The sequence below is a fragment of the Cetorhinus maximus genome, chromosome 22 (genome assembly GCF_964194155.1).
Source record: "Cetorhinus maximus chromosome 22, sCetMax3.hap1.1, whole genome shotgun sequence".
Lineage (NCBI taxonomy): Eukaryota > Metazoa > Chordata > Chondrichthyes > Lamniformes > Cetorhinidae > Cetorhinus > Cetorhinus maximus.
In genome coordinates this window covers 61605181-61620727 of record NC_135900.1, presented here as the reverse complement: position 1 = coordinate 61620727, position 15547 = coordinate 61605181, and the positions used below count along the sequence as shown (strand labels likewise).

At 44.8% G+C, this 15547-nt stretch overlaps 1 protein-coding gene across 3 annotated transcripts in view; it reads right to left on the bottom strand.

Moving 5' to 3' along the window:
- Positions 1 to 6244: 6244 nt before the first annotated feature.
- The window catches only part of LOC144696743 (ras-related protein Rab-19-like), a 49694-nt gene continuing 40391 nt past the window's right edge, over positions 6245 to 15547 (bottom strand). For all 3 annotated transcript variants that reach the window (XM_078568418.1, XM_078568420.1, XM_078568421.1), the window contains exon 4: positions 6245 to 6917. In XM_078568418.1, coding sequence (XP_078424544.1) covers positions 6643 to 6917 — 275 coding nt within the window. In that variant the 3' untranslated portion in view covers positions 6245 to 6642. The remainder of the gene's footprint in view (positions 6918 to 15547) is intronic.

Below are 15547 nucleotides of genomic sequence, written 5' to 3'. Positions count from 1 at the left end.
TTACTGTTAGTTATGGTCCATGATTCAATATTACTGTTAATTCCTGCTCCTGATTCAAAGTTACTGTTAGTTCCCATCCCTCATTCAATATTACTGTGAGTTCCTGTCCATGATTCAATATTACTCTTAGTATTCTGTTCCTGATTCAATATAATTGTTAGATCCTGTCCCTGATTCAATATTACTGTTAGTTCCTGTCTGTGATTCAATGTCAGAGTTGTTCCAGTCGCTGATTCAATATTATTGCTAATTCCTGTCCCTCATTCAATATTACTGTTATTTTCTGTCTGTGATTCAATGTTAGTGTTAGTTCCCATCCCTGATTCAATGCTACAGTTAGTTCCTGTCCCTGGCTCAATATTACTGTTAGTTCCTGCCCCTGATTCATTAATCCTGTTAGTTCCAGTCCCTCATTCAATGTTACTGTTTGTTCTTGTCTCTGATTCAATATTAGTGTTAGTCCCGGTCCCTGATATAATATTAGTGTTAGTCCTGGTCCCTGATATAATATTAGTGTTAGTCCCTGTCCCTGATTCAATATTACTGTTAGCTCCTGTTCGTGATTCAATGTTAGTGTTAGTTCCTGTCCCTGAATCAATATCACTGTTATTTCCTGTCTCTGATTCAATATTACCTTTAGTTCGTGTCCCTGATTCAATATCAATGTTAGTTCCTGTCCCTGATTCAATATTACTGTCAGTTCAATTCCTTGGTTCAATATTAGTCTTAGCTCCTGTTCCTGATTCGATATTAGCTTGAGCTCCCATCTCTGATTCAGTATTATTGTTCGATCCTGTCCCTCATCCAATATTAGTGTTATTTCATGTCCCTCATCAAATATTAGTGTTATTTCCTGTTCCTCATCCAATATTAGTGTTATTTCCTGTCTCTGATTCAATATTATTGTTAGTTCCTGTCCCTGATTCAATATTACTGTTACTTCCAATCCCTCATTTAATATTATTGTTTGTTCCTGTCCCCAACTCGTTATTATTGTTAGTTCCAGTCTCTCATTCAATATTACCGTTAGTTCCTGTTCCTCATTCAATATTACTGCCAGTTCCAGTCCTTCATTCATTATTACTGTTAGTTCCTGTTCCTGATTCAATATGAGAGTTCATTCCTGTCCCAGGTTCAATATTAGCGTTAGTTCCAGTCCATGATTCAATATTACTGTTAGATGCAGTTCCTGATTCAATATTAGTATTAGCTCCCTCCCCTGATTGGACATTACTGTTTGTTCCTGCCTCTGATTAATTATTATTGTTAGTTTCAGTCCCTCATTCAATATTACAGTTAGTTTGTGTTCCTCAGTCAATATTAGTGTTAGTTCCTATCCCTCATTGGATTTTAGTGCTAGTTCCTGTCCCTCAGTCAATATTAGTGTTACTTCCTATCCATAATTCAATATTACTGCTATGTTCCTGTCCCTCACTCATTATTACATCCTGTCCCTGATTCAATGTTAATGTTAATTCATGTCCTTGATTCAATACTACTGTTAGTTCCCGCCCCTGATACAATATTACTGTTTGTTCCAATTGCTGGTTTAATATTATTGTTAGTTCCAGCCCCTGATTCATTATTACTGTTAGTTCATGTCCCTGATTCAATATTACTGTTAGTTCCTGTCCCAGATTCAATATTACTGTTAGTTCCAGCCCCTGATTCAATATTACTGTTAGTTCCTGTTCTTGATTCAATATTACTGTTAGTTCCTGTCCCTGTTTCAATATTACTGTTAGTTCCTGTTCTTGATTCAATATTACTGTTAGTTCCTGTCCCTGATTCAATATTACTGTTAGTTCCTGTCCCTGATTCCATTATTACTGTTAGTTCCTGTTCTTGATTCAATATTATTGTTAGTTCCAGCCCCTTATTCAATATTACTATTAGCTCCAATCGCGGGTTTAATATTAGTGTTAGTTCCCGTCCCTGATTCAATATTACTGTTAGTTCCTGTTCCTGATTCATTATTACTGTTAGTTCTTGTCCCTGATTCAATATTACTGTTAGTTCCTGTCCCTGATTCAATATCACTGTTAGTTCCTGTCCCTGACTCAATATTACTGTTAGTTCCTGTCCCTGATTCAATATTACTGTTAGTTTCAGCCCCTGGTTCAATATTACTATTAGCTCCAATCGCTGGTTTAATATTACTGTTAGTTCCTGTCCCTGATTCATTATTACTGTTAATTCCTGTCCCTGATTCAATATTACTGTTAGTTCCAGCCCCTGATTCAATATTACTATTAGCTCCAATCGCGGGTTTAATATTAGTGTTAGTTCCCATCTCTGATTCAATATTACTGTTTGTTCCCGTCCCTGATTCAATATTACTGTTAGTTCCTGTTCCTGATTCATTATTACTGTTAGTTTCAGCCCCTGGTTCAATATTACTATTAGCTCCAATCGCTGGTTTAATATTACTGTTAGTTCCTGTCCCTGATTCATTATTACTGTTAGTTCCTGTCCCTGATTCATTATTACTGTTAGTTCCTGTCCCTGATTCAATATTACTGTTAGTTCCTGTCCCTGATTCCATTATTACTGTTAGTTCCTGTCCCTGATTCCATTATTACTGTTAGTTCCTGTCCCTGATTCAACATTACTGTTAGTTCCAGCCCCTGATTCAATATTACTATTAGCTCCAATCGCGGGTTTAATATTAGTGTTAGTTCCCGTCTCTGATTCAATATTACTGTTAGTTCCCGTCCTTGATTCAATATTACTGTTCGTTCCTGTTCCTGATTCACTATTACTGTTAGTTCCTGTTCCTGATTCATTATTACTGTTAGTTCCCGTCCCTGTTTCAATATTACTGTTAGTTCCTGTTCTTGATTCAATATTACTGTTAGTTCCTGTTCCTGATTCATTATTACTGTTAGTTCTTGTCCCTGATTCATTATTACTGTTAGTTCCTGTCCCTGATTCAATATTACTGTTAGTTCTTGTCCCTGCTTCATTATTACTGTTAGTTCTTGTCCCTGATTCATTATTACTGTTAGTTCCTGTCCCTGATTCAATATTACTGTTAGTTCTTGTCCCTGCTTCATTATTACTGTTAGTTCCTGTCCCTGATTCAATATTACTGTTAGTTCTTGTCCCTGCTTCATTATTACTGTTAGTTCTTGTCCCTGCTTCATTATCACTGTTAGTTCCTGTCCCTGATTCATTATTACTGTTAGTTCTTGTCCCTGATTCAATATCACTGTTAGTTCCCTGTCCCTGATTCACTATTACTGTTAGTTCCTGTCCCTGATTCATTATTACTGTTAGTTCTCGTCCCTGATTCAATATTACTGTTAGTTACTGTCCCGGATTCAATATTAGTGTTCGTTCCAGTCCCTCATTCAAAATTACAGTTAGTTCCTTTTCCTAATTCAATATTTCTGTTAGTTCCTGTCGCTGATTCAATATTCTTGTTAATTCCTGCCCCTCATTTAGTATTACTGTGAGTTCCTGACCATGATTCAATTTTATTGTTAGTCCCTGTCACTGAATCAATATTACTGTTAGTTCCTGTCTCTGATTCTATAGTAGTGTTAGTTCCTGTCCCTGATTCAATATTGGCTTTAGTCCCTAATTAACCACATTGACAGAGCTGAAAGTTTTATGAAATGAATAAAAAATTTTTGACACTTCATAAACATGTCCCAGCTCATGTAACATTGTCACATGAGGGTACATGTCTGAATAATTTTTATCTTTCCTTTTTTACAAACTTTAAAAGTGAACTTTATCTCTCTTTGAGGCAGCTCTGTGCCATGGAGATTTCTGCGCCCTTTCGCATGCATGCACAAAAGAGTGCAGCTCCAACTCTCCTCCGACTGCCCACACAGCTAGCACTGAGTGTTACCGGGCGCAACACGCGCTGGGCAGGCCTTAATTGGCCCGCCCACGTAAAATGGTGGCATACAGCCGATCGCGGGCAGCAATCGGCTCTGTGCCTGCTCCCGATCAACCCGCCCGACAGGCAGAAGATTCTGCCCAGAGATTTGAAAAGACTCAGGCAAAGAAACATGATACCCTGAGCAATCCAATTCGAAGTTAGTTTTCTTAACTTTAGTTCTTTGTAGATAGCAGCTTGAGGTGTAGATGCTGGAGGCTTTTTCATATTTGTTTTAGACCTTAGAATTCCTGCCCTTACACACAACCTTCTCTCCTTTATACTTATTTTCCCCTTTGAATGAAAATTCCCATTGTTTCACGATGTCTTTAGACTTTACCTCTCTATTAATAAAAATCTCTCATAGTACCAATATTACTAGTAATCTTTGGGAACAATAAACACATTGTTTCTTAACTTCTCCTGGCTAGGTGAAACATTTCACCTCTCCTTTGAAATCAATGTAGTCTGGTTTCTTAAAGAATGTAAATATTTCCTTTACACCTATGTTTACCTACTTAACATTTCAAATCTATCTTATGCTCTGTTACATCAAAGCCATCAGACCAGCCGCCTTTAATTCAATTAAGACACACACACACATATCACCCCCTGCCCCCCACCTCCCACCACCACCCCCCCCCCAAACCACCATTACTCTACAATAAATTTCAATAACATTGTGCAAATTGTTATATCTTCCTGACATGGGAGTGTTTGATGGGACAGTGTAGAGGGAGCTTTACTCTGTATCTAACCCCGTGCTGTACCTGTCCTGGGAGTGTTTGATGGGGACAGTGTAGAGGGAGCTTTACTCTATATCTAACCCTGTGCTGTATATGCCCTGGGAGTGTTTGATGGGGACAGTGTAGAGGGAGCTTTACTCTGTATCTAACCCTGTGTTGTATATGCCCTGGGAGTGTTTGATGGGGACAGTGTAGAGGGAGCTTTACTCTGTATCTAACCTCGTGCTGTACCTGTCCTGGAAGTGTTTGATGGGGACAGTGTAGAGGGAGCTTTACTCTGTATCTAACCCCGTGCTGTAAATGCTCTGGGAGTGTTTGATGAAATGAATTAGGTGCTTATCACCACTGCATTTATTTAAAGAAGGATAAGCCAATGAAAGATATCTATGGTGCCCACAAATAGCCTCTCCCAATCAAAGTGGCAGCCGGCAGAGAACTGAAGGCCCAGGAGGAGGGATCCAAACTGGGCCCTGTACAAGAGGACAAGCTGGCTGGCAGTATCACATCCAGGTATGCACAAAATTGTCCGGCTGTTTTGAGAAATTCCATGCCACTCCAGTATAAACGTGACTGAGACCGTGTTCGATTGGCAGAGAGACTGTCACTTTGATGCAGCCCGGCGGAGTTTACTGAGGGAGCGCCGCACTGTCGGAGGGTCAGTACTGAGGGGGCACCACACTGTCGGAGGGTCAGTACTGAGGGAGCGCCGCACTGTCGGAGGGTCAGTACTGAGGGAGCGCCGCACTGTCGGAGGGTCTGTACTGAGGGGGCACCACACTGTCGGAAGGTCAGAACTGAGGGGGCACCACACTGTTGGAGGGTCAGTACTGAGGGAGCGCCGCACTGTCGTAGGGTCAGTACTGAGGGAGCGCCACACTGTCGGAGGGTCAGTACTGAGGGAGCACCACACTGTCGGAAGGTCAGTACTGAGGGGGCACCACACTGTCGGAAGGTCAGTACTGAGGGGGCACCACACCATCAGAAGGTCAGTACTGAGGGGGCACCACACCATCGGAAGGTCAGTACTGAGGGGGCACCACACTGTCGGAAGGTCAGTACTGAGGGGGCACCACACTGTCGGAGGGTCAGTACTGAGGGAGCGCCGCACTGTCGGAGGGTCAGTACTGAGTGAGCGCCGCACTGTCGGAGGGTCAGGACTGAGGGAGCGCTGCACTGTCGGAGGGTCAGGACTGAGGGAGCGCCACACTGTCGGAGGGTCAGGACTGAGTGAGCGCCGCACTGTCGGAGGGTCAGTACTGAGGGAGTGCTGCACTGTCGGAGGGTCAGTACTGAGGGAGCGCCGCACTGTCGGAGGGTCAGGACTGAGTGAGCGCCGCACTGTCGGAGGGTCAGGACTGAGGGAGCGCCACACTGTCGGAGGGTCAGTACTGAGGGAGTGCCGCACTGTCGGAGGGTCAGTACTGAGGGAGCGCCGCACCGTCGGAAGGTCAGTACTGAGGGAGCGCCGCACTGTTGGAAGGTCAGTACTGAGGGAGCGCTGCACCTTCGGAGGATCAGTACTGAGGGAGTGCTGCACTGTCACCTCTGACAATCTTCATCTCTGTTGCTACAAAATCAAATTTGACACAAGAAAACAAACAAGATCCTACAACGTAGATAATATGACTTTATTTGAACAGTCCTCTCCTTGCACAGGTTCCTAAGTTACAGCAGCTGTCACAAATTGTGGAATAGATTTCAATGCTTGCATGAGGACCTGGAACATGAGGAGTTGTAGTGAGTCTGTCTCTCCTTATTTTACAGAATGCTTTTCAGTAAAGGCCCAAGAAATGACATGGACTTTCATTAGACGCATTATGTTCAAGAGATAGCTGAACAAATATCACAGCAGCAAGTGCAGAGTGACCATCACTTCTCCAGTCTTATCTCATCTATCAGCTTTAGTGATGTCCCTCAAGTTGTTCCAGGAAAGGGATCATGTCACCCTGGAGGCTGTTATGCTGCAGGATCCAAACTGTGGCCTCACCTATGATCAAACCTTGCTGCTCAATGTGGTTTACAGGAGCAGGGACTTTTCTTGGTGCTCACAGTGGCATGAAGTGGCCGTGAGTCCAGCTGGAGTGTACTCTGAGTGTTCTCGCTGGACAAGTGCAGCCCGTTCCTAGCCAGCAGCTCTCGGGTCATCAGTATAAAGGCCTCTTCAACGTTCTGTGCTTCTTTGGCTGATGTTTCCAGCACGGCCAAGAGTCCAAACTTCTCCGCAACATTGCAGGCTTCCTCGAATGGAACCTCGCGTTTTTCCTTCAGGTCAGCTTTGTTCCCTACACAGGGAGAGAAAAGGAAATCAGGATCAGTCCCAGGTCAGACAGAATCATCTAGTGAAACTGCAAAAAGCGAAGCTATTCAAGTCTTCATGCCAGCGTTGATTCTTAAAGAACCATCCAATTAGTCCCACTCCCCTGCTCTTACCCCATAGCTCTATAGAAAACAACTTGCCTTTGAGTATTTATACAATTTTCCTCTGAAAGTTACGATTGAATCCACCTCACCAGGCAGGGCATTCAAGGTCAGAACTCATGGCATTGAAAAAAATCTCATCTCCTTTCTGGCTCTCAACTTACTCCATCATCTCCAGTAGAGGGGTGGGTGATGGTGTAGTGGTATTGTCCCTGTCACTGGACTAGTAATTCAGAAACCCAGTGTAATAATCTGAGGGACCTGGGTTCAAATCCCACCACAGCAGATGGTAGAATCTGAATTCAATAAAAATCTGGAATAAAGTACATTTAAAAAGTCTAATGATGACTATGAAACCATTGTCATAAAAACCCATCTGGTTCACTGGTATCCTTTAGGGAAATTTGCTGTCATGTGACTTCAAACCCACAGCAACATGGTTAACTCTTAAATGCCCTCTGAACAAAGGCAATTAAGGATGGCAATAAATACTGGCCCAGCCAGCAATACCCACATCCCATGAACAAATAGAAAAAAACTCACCTTCTGCCACTGAAACAGTTATCTATAATAGTCATAAAAGCACAGAAAGAGGCCATCAAGTCCATGCTGACTCTGTACAATAATTCAGTCAGTCTCATTCCCCCCTGCAGGATTAATTCCCTCAAGTGCCCATCCAATTTCCTTTTGAAATCATCATCTCTGCTTTCACCACCCTCATAGGCAGTAAGTTCCTGCTCATTATCACTTGCTATGTAAAAATGTTCCTGCTCACATCCCTCCTGCATTTCCTGCCCAAAATCCGTGTCCTCTAGTCCTTGCACAATCAGCCAATGGGAACAGTTTTTCTTTGTCTACCTTATCTAAACCTGTCATAATCCTGTCCACCTTCAAATCTCCCCTCAATCTCCTTTGTTCCAAGGAGAACAGCCCCAGCTTTTCCAACCCAACCTTGTAGCTAAAATCCCCTCATCCCTGAAACCATTCTGGTAAATCTCCTCCGCACCCTCTCGAGGACACTCAGTTCCTTCCTAAAGTGTGGCAACCAGAACTGGACACAATACTCTAATTGGGGCCTAACCAGAGCTTTATAAAGGTTCAGCATAACTTCTCTGCTTTTAATAATAACTCTTTTAATGAAGCCCAAGAACCCATAAGCTTTGCTAACCACTCCCTCAGTATGTCCTGTCACCTGCACATGAACTCAGCTCCCTTTGTCCCTGCACACTCTTTAGACCTGTGTCATCAAATCTATATTGCCTCCCCTCTGCCAAAATGCATCACCTCACACTTCTCTGTATTAAATCCCCTCTGCCACTTGTCTGCCCATTCTGCTACCATAGCTATGTCCTGTTGGAGCCGATTGGTATCACCCTCACTGTTTCTGCTTCTCCAAATTTGATATCACTGGCAGATTTTGAAATTTTACTTTGCATTCCAATATCCAAGTCATTTATATACATCAAATAAAGCAGCAGTTCTCACACTGACCCTTGGGGAACACCACTGTGTACCATCCTCCAGTCTGAAAAATAACATTTACACAGCTCACTGTTTTCTGTCCTTAAGACATTTTTTAATCCAGACTGACACTGACCCTCCTATTCCATGAACTTCAATTTTGGTATCCAGTCTATGTGGTAACCTGCACATGGTGAATATGAACACCTTGATTAAATCTCCTCTTTAAAACAAAAGCAAAATACTGCAGATGCTGAAAATGTGTGATGGAGGTGGTGGTGGCATAGTGGTATTGTCACTGGACTGGTAATCCAGAGACCCAGGGTAATGGTCTGGGGACCCAGGTTCAAATCCCGCCACAGCAGATTGAGCATAACTTGCTAATAAAGCCAAGGATCCTCCCTCTTCTTTTTAAATAGTCTTCTCTGCTTATCTTGCCTAATTCGAAGATTTTTGTACCTACTCAGCAGCTCTGTCTATTCCTGCACCCCTCCTAAAATTGCACCATTTAGTTTATAAAAACAGAAAGTTCCGGAAACGCTCAGCAGGTCAGGCAGCATTTGTAAAAGGGTAAATAGAGTTAATGCCCTGGATTTTCGTCCTCGAGGTGGGCAGGGGGAGTTGGGAAAATTTCCGACTCACCCACCCTGCCAAGGGGGGATCTTTGTGGGGGGGTTGGGTGGGTGCAAGCTGGAGTCAGGCCAGCTGGCCCGGGGAGAAGTGCAGAGGCGGGCTCTTTGAAAGGCCCACCTCGGTACCATGGGACTTAGTGGAAAAGAAACAGAGAGGCATCCATTCCCCACCCCTCACACCCACTTCACTCTCCAAGCACTCCCCATGCCCCATCCATACAGTCCCGAAATATAGTCCACAGAGGGTGTCGCATTGTCATCGTCTGCTGTGCCCTTTACAACCTGGCGCTGCAATGGGGAGAGGAGCTGGCTGAGGAGGAGATGGAGGAGCTGGAGGTCTCCTCTGATGAGGAGGACGCCGACGGGGGATGAGGGTGAGGAGGTCCACGAAGGCGACAATGACGGCGATGAGGCCCTCGCACTGGCCAGACAAGGCAGGAGCTCAGGAGGCCCTCGTAGCTCCTAGATTTATGGAGGATGATGACGACATGCAATGAGGAGACACCATGGATCCTCTGTGAACGTTTGACTCCTGTCTGGCTGTTGGCAGCGCACATACCCTCAGTGATAAGGCTCCTGTCATGGAGACGCAGCGGATGCCCATAGTCCCTACGTTCCAGGAGGATGATGATGACCTGCAGTGGGGACACTCCATAGTTGATGTGAATGTCTGACTCCTGTCTGGCTGATGGCAGATCACTTGCGCTCTGTGAACAGGGTCATATCATGGAGACGCAGTGGGGAAACTTTAACTTCCCCTGATCCTGTGACACCCTTCATGACCTGAACCCTTCAGGAGCACCCTGTCACCGGACACAGATGCTGATGGGATGGGGGCCAGCTGCACCTCATGGTGCTGGGAACACACGGAGACAATGACGAAACTCTGTGCCATGGGCACAGGACATTCTGGCAGCAATGGCCAGCCCCATCAAGGCACAGGAATGACTGATGTGTCCAGTGAGTGTGAGGCTGGACCATCACTTTGGTCTGAAGGTTACACACTGCTCAGGGAAGAGGCCCTGGACTGAGACACCTGCCTTTATCTTGTGCAGAAAGGTTTCACATCTGAGTGACACAAACACTGCTCATCAGAACAAGGAGCCATAGGCAGGGAGACATTCTTGGGAGTTTATTAACAATAGTGAACAGTTTACAAGTGATTAACACCTGTGTCCATGTGGTGAATCCACATCTTCTTAACTGTCCTAACCCTGCCGCCATGTATTGTTGCTCCCCCGACATCCACAGTGGAGGTGGAGGCAGCCTGCTGACTGCTATACCCTGTCTGTGGTGACCTAGGTGGGGGTCCTTCTGGAGGGCCGAGACCTGGAACCCCCTGGCCTGCTTTCAGGTCCTGCCGTGTGGCAGTGACACCCTCCTTGGCCTGTGGAGCTGGAGCTGTTGGGGTCACAGGAAGAGGGGATTCGGATGGGCCGGACACTCCCGGAGTCACCTGGGTGGATGGCCCCAGGGTGTGCACCTGCTGATCCTCCTCCCTATGGGTGCCCAAGGGCTCCAGGCTGACTCCTTGAGGAGCAGGGGATGCTGGAGTGAGATTGAGCTGCCCCACACCCCTCTCACGTACACACTGTTGGAGGTCAACTATGGCATCAGCGATGGAATTCAGCCTGCACAGCAGCACAGGGCAGATCTACTGGACCAAGGTCTCCATAGTGGCTGCTACCCTGCCAGTGTTGACCTTGGTGCATTACCATGCCAGTGCTGTAACCTCAGCCTGAAGGCGATGGGCTCCTCTAAGAATTTTTTTCTCTCAGAGGGTTGTGCGACTTTGGAACTCTCGGCCTCAGAAGGTGGTGGAGGTGGGGTGGTTCAATATTTTTAAGGCAGAGGTAGATAGATTCTTACTAGGCAAGGGAATCAAAGGTTATCGAGGGTAGATGGGAATGTGGAACTCGAAACACAAACAGATTAGCCATGATCTTATTGGGTGGCGGAGCAGGCTTGAGGGGCTGAATGGCCTACTTCTGCTCCTATTTCGTATGTTCTATGCTCCTATAACTCATGGTTTTAAGTGTTTGTGGCTATTGAAACTTCAAAGGCCCTGGATAATTCATTCTTTTATTAGCTTGTAGCACAGACATCATTTTGTAGGAGAAATTTATGAATGGTGTACATTTCTTCACATGTTTTTACACATCCCACTTTACACTGTGGTCTTCATTGGTTCTAGAACATGTATGGTGGGTTACTAGGCATGGAAGTGCCAGAGATTGGCAGAGTGGGCAGTGGGCATGAGGGGACATATGGGTGGAAAGGCAGAGCTTGGCATAAGAGTCATGAGGGGACAGAGGGGGTGGGTGGTGTAGTACAAGGGTCTGGCATAGAAAGGGTTAACGTTGGACTGGGTACAGTACTGCCCACACTGTGATATAAAGCAACACATTACCCTAGTCCGGCGGGCAGTTTTGTACTAGACAGTGTGTACAGGCAAGCATGGAGACAGCTCTGGCTTAGACCTTATAATATATATATGGGTATTTTTTATTAATTCATGGGATGTGCGCTTTTCTGGCTGGGCCAGCATTTATTGCCCCATCTCTAGTTGCCCTTAAGAAGGTGGTGATGAGCAGCCTTCTTGAACCACTGCAGTCCATGTGGTGTAGGTACATAGTTACAAGTAGTTAATAAATACTCACTGTTAAATTATACAAGACTCAAAACCTCTTTGTGAGACTTACTGAACTACACACAACATCTTACAACATGGTGGCAGCTGTTGGAACAACCCAGAACTGCGCAGAAACTGGAGAAGAAATTTCTCTTAAAACCTGGAATATTGAAAATGCAGCACTGACTTGACAAAAAACACCAGAAGCGAAACACTGTGGGGGGATGGGGATAGGGATGGAGAGAAGCTCCAAAGCAGGACTGGAGGCAGAAGGCAGAAATAAAACTCTGCACTGCAGCAGAAAACTCCATTGAATCCCATGGAAATCCAGCTTCAATACTCAAAGAGTGCGGAGTCTGAAGATCTAGCAGCGGTGAGCTAAAAATGATTAAGTTCTTGGCTAGAACAAGTTTAAAAAGCTTTTGAGTCAGCAGCAGTTAGAACGCTGTTTTAAAATGCACCACAAACTGTCCAAATCCCGAATCGGTGCCTGGACAGGTGCCAGCCGAGCTCGCTCTGATTGGAAAAAATGTAATTGAACAAACAATCAGCAGTTAAAATACAGGCAAAAGCTGGGGGTTGATGCTTCATGACCCTAGAATGCTTAGATATTATGGGGAAGGCTCAGAAAGGTCAATTCAGGGAGTCGCTGCTAAAAATGTTAAAACCCAGAAACCACGAACGCCATTAATGTGGGAACCCGCCAAAAATGACATGTGTGGAAAACATTGTTGAGGCAAGGTGTACTGCGCCATCTTGGATTTCATTATAGCATTTAAAGGTACACACACTTTTAATTTTAAAAGACCATGGATCAAAAATCTATCTTACCAGACCAGTTTGGACTCATCCAAAGCCCAGACCAGTCACAAAATTGGGGATGTTAGATGAACAGATTCCTTAGATACATGATAGCTTCAGGTCCAGGAAAAAAGGCAGAAACTAACAGGTTAACACATTGCTTTATTCAGTAGGTCCAATAGATGACAATATAATACCTACACTAGAAATCAATGAATCCTCAGCAAAATTTGACACATTTTAATTTGAGCAGTAACAAGATCCTTGAAAGAGCAAAGCTTAACAAACATGTCCAACAGCCAGGAGAATCTGTTGACTCCTTCATTAATGATCTGCACAGAATGGCTGAAAGCTGTGACTATGGTGACCTGAAATCAGACCTAATCAGGGACAGAATTGTTGTCAGAGTGGCAGGTGATGCACTCTCAGACATGCTTCAAGCAAAGGGAGATCTGACCCTTGAAAAGGCCATTTAGATTGTCAGGCAATGCAAAATCTGTTTACAGCACAGATCCATCTTAAGGGGTGAAGACAAGCCATGGTACAGAGCAACCCCATTGTCTATCTAGTAAAAGAGCAGAGGAGCAGGGAAGCAATACGGGTGAAAAGAGGGTGTAGAAGAGCAGGCAAAAAGAGGACCCAGAGGCAGTATCAGCCATCTAGAAGTTATCCAATCCAGTCCAATCTGTGTCTCAAGAGCAGAGCGACCAAATTCTGACAGAACTCAAAGTGTGCCATCACAGGAAAACAGAGAAGTATTTGGTTGGTAAATATTTTATTCATTTGTCTTTAAAACTGGCATAATTTATTGGTAATTGTAAGGTTTCATTAGCTGTGGTAAGATTTACTAGCAATAGTAAAGTTTGTTCGGAGTAGCAGTATTTATTAATTATAAATTACATAAGGATAAATTAATTAATAATAAAGATGGCAGGGCAGGTGATGTGTTGCGACTTCAGAATATGGGATTTCCTGGACACTGGGGTGATCCAGGGCAAACACATCTAAGTGTCTGCAGGTTTAGGAGCTTCAACTCAGAGCCATTGAGCTGGAGGCCAAACTGCAGACGCTATGATGCATCAGGGAGGGGGAAAGTTACCTAGAGATTTTGTACCAGGAGGCAGTCACATCCCTTAGGATAGGGTTTTCTAATTTGGTCAGTGGTCAGGGACAGGAAGGTGAGAGTGTGAGTGAGGCGGGTATGGGGACCTAGAATATAGAAATGGAGGAGCCTCAGTTTTATGTCTTGGGTAAATGCGGTCGTTGGCCAACTGAACTTTAACTGCACGCCTTCCTGTGTTCTCAATTTCTGCTTGCAATCAATAATGGGGAGAATTATCGGTGGGGCCTGAATAAACAGTGATGGTTTATTGAGACATAGGGCAGAGCACCAGATCATACGCGCTCACTCAGAAACCTCCAGAACTAGACTTACAGTTACCAGTTGCCCGTGCTGTACAGTGATTTGTCAGTGCTGTCACATGATCAGTACACTCTTAAAGGGACAAGGTACCTCACTTTACCACATCCCTCCCCTTTTACTTAAAAGTACAACTAACAAGTTTAAAACACATCAACTGTTTACACAATAACTATCTCTCAGGAGGTTTTCTCGGACGTGTTCAGCCTCTCAGTTCAACAACCTCAGCTGGTTTTTCCAGGACCTCTTTTTCAGGGGACAGTTGTCCACTAGGTTCCTCAGTGGAAATCGGCAGGTTTGTCTCCCCGACCCCCTCAGGTCTCACAGGCCCCACCGATAATTCCAAATCATGTGACCTGTCCTCAAGCGTAGATGAAGACTGCATTTCTTCTTGTGGGACTGGTGTTCTTTTGTGGAGATGATCCATGTGTCGTCTAATTATTTGGCCGTTACCAATACATTATAGGAGAGGGGTCCAGTTACTGCACTCACTTCACCTAACAGCCAACAGGGCCCATCTCCAAAGTTCTTCGCGAAGACTGTATCTCCCACCGTGAAAGTTCTTTCACAACCATGACCATCCTGCCTGGTCTTCTGCATCTCTTGGCTTTTCTCCACCCTCCCCTCTAAATTCAGCCAGATAAGGGTCAGGTGGCTGCGGAGATGCCAGTCTCAGTGTGTGGCGTGTATGCGAACAAGATCCAGGACAATCTCGTGTTGATGGAATCCCCTTCCATCTTTTTCATCCTAGATTTAAAGGTGTGGACTGCCCACTTCGTCATGCCGTTATCCCCACTTGTGTGAAGCGTTTGAGTGCCTCTTCTAGATTTGCTAAGTGTTCATCGTCAGTCAGTCCCGTGACCAATACGTCATCCAAGTAAATGATAACATGGGGCAATCCTTGGAGCAAGTTTTCCATAGTTCTTTGGAAAATAGCACACGCCGAGGAGACCCCAAAGGATAGACGTGTGTGTTGACGCAATCCTCGGTGTGTGTTGACGCAATCCTCGGTGTGTGTTGACGCAATCCTCGGTGTGTGTTGACGCAATCCTCGGTGTGTGTTGACGCAATCCTCGGTGCGTATTAATGGTGACAAATTCCCTGGAGTGCTTTTCCAACTCTACCTGCTGGTAGGTATGGCTCGTGTCTAATTTAGAATATGTGGTGCCCCCTGTCAACTTCAAATACCCAAGATTGAGGAATTGTATCGGGTGTCTATCCAGTTTGGCCACCTTATTGACACTTAGCTTATTGTCACCGCATAAACGCATGCTTTGGTCTGGCTTCAGTATAGGTGTGACGGGTCCCTCCCACTCAGAAAATTGCACTGGCTGTAGGAAGCCCAATTTTTCCAGTCTGTCCAGTTCGGTTTCAACCTTGTCCCATAGAGCATAAGGGACTGGTCTGGCTCTTATAAACCTGGGGGTTGTCTACATGTATCCTGGCCTATAGCCCCCGAGTTCTTCCTAACTTGTCACTGAAAACAGAGGCATACTTTTACAACAATTCCCGTAAGTCTTTCATTGTAATTTGAAAAACTTTGGCCCA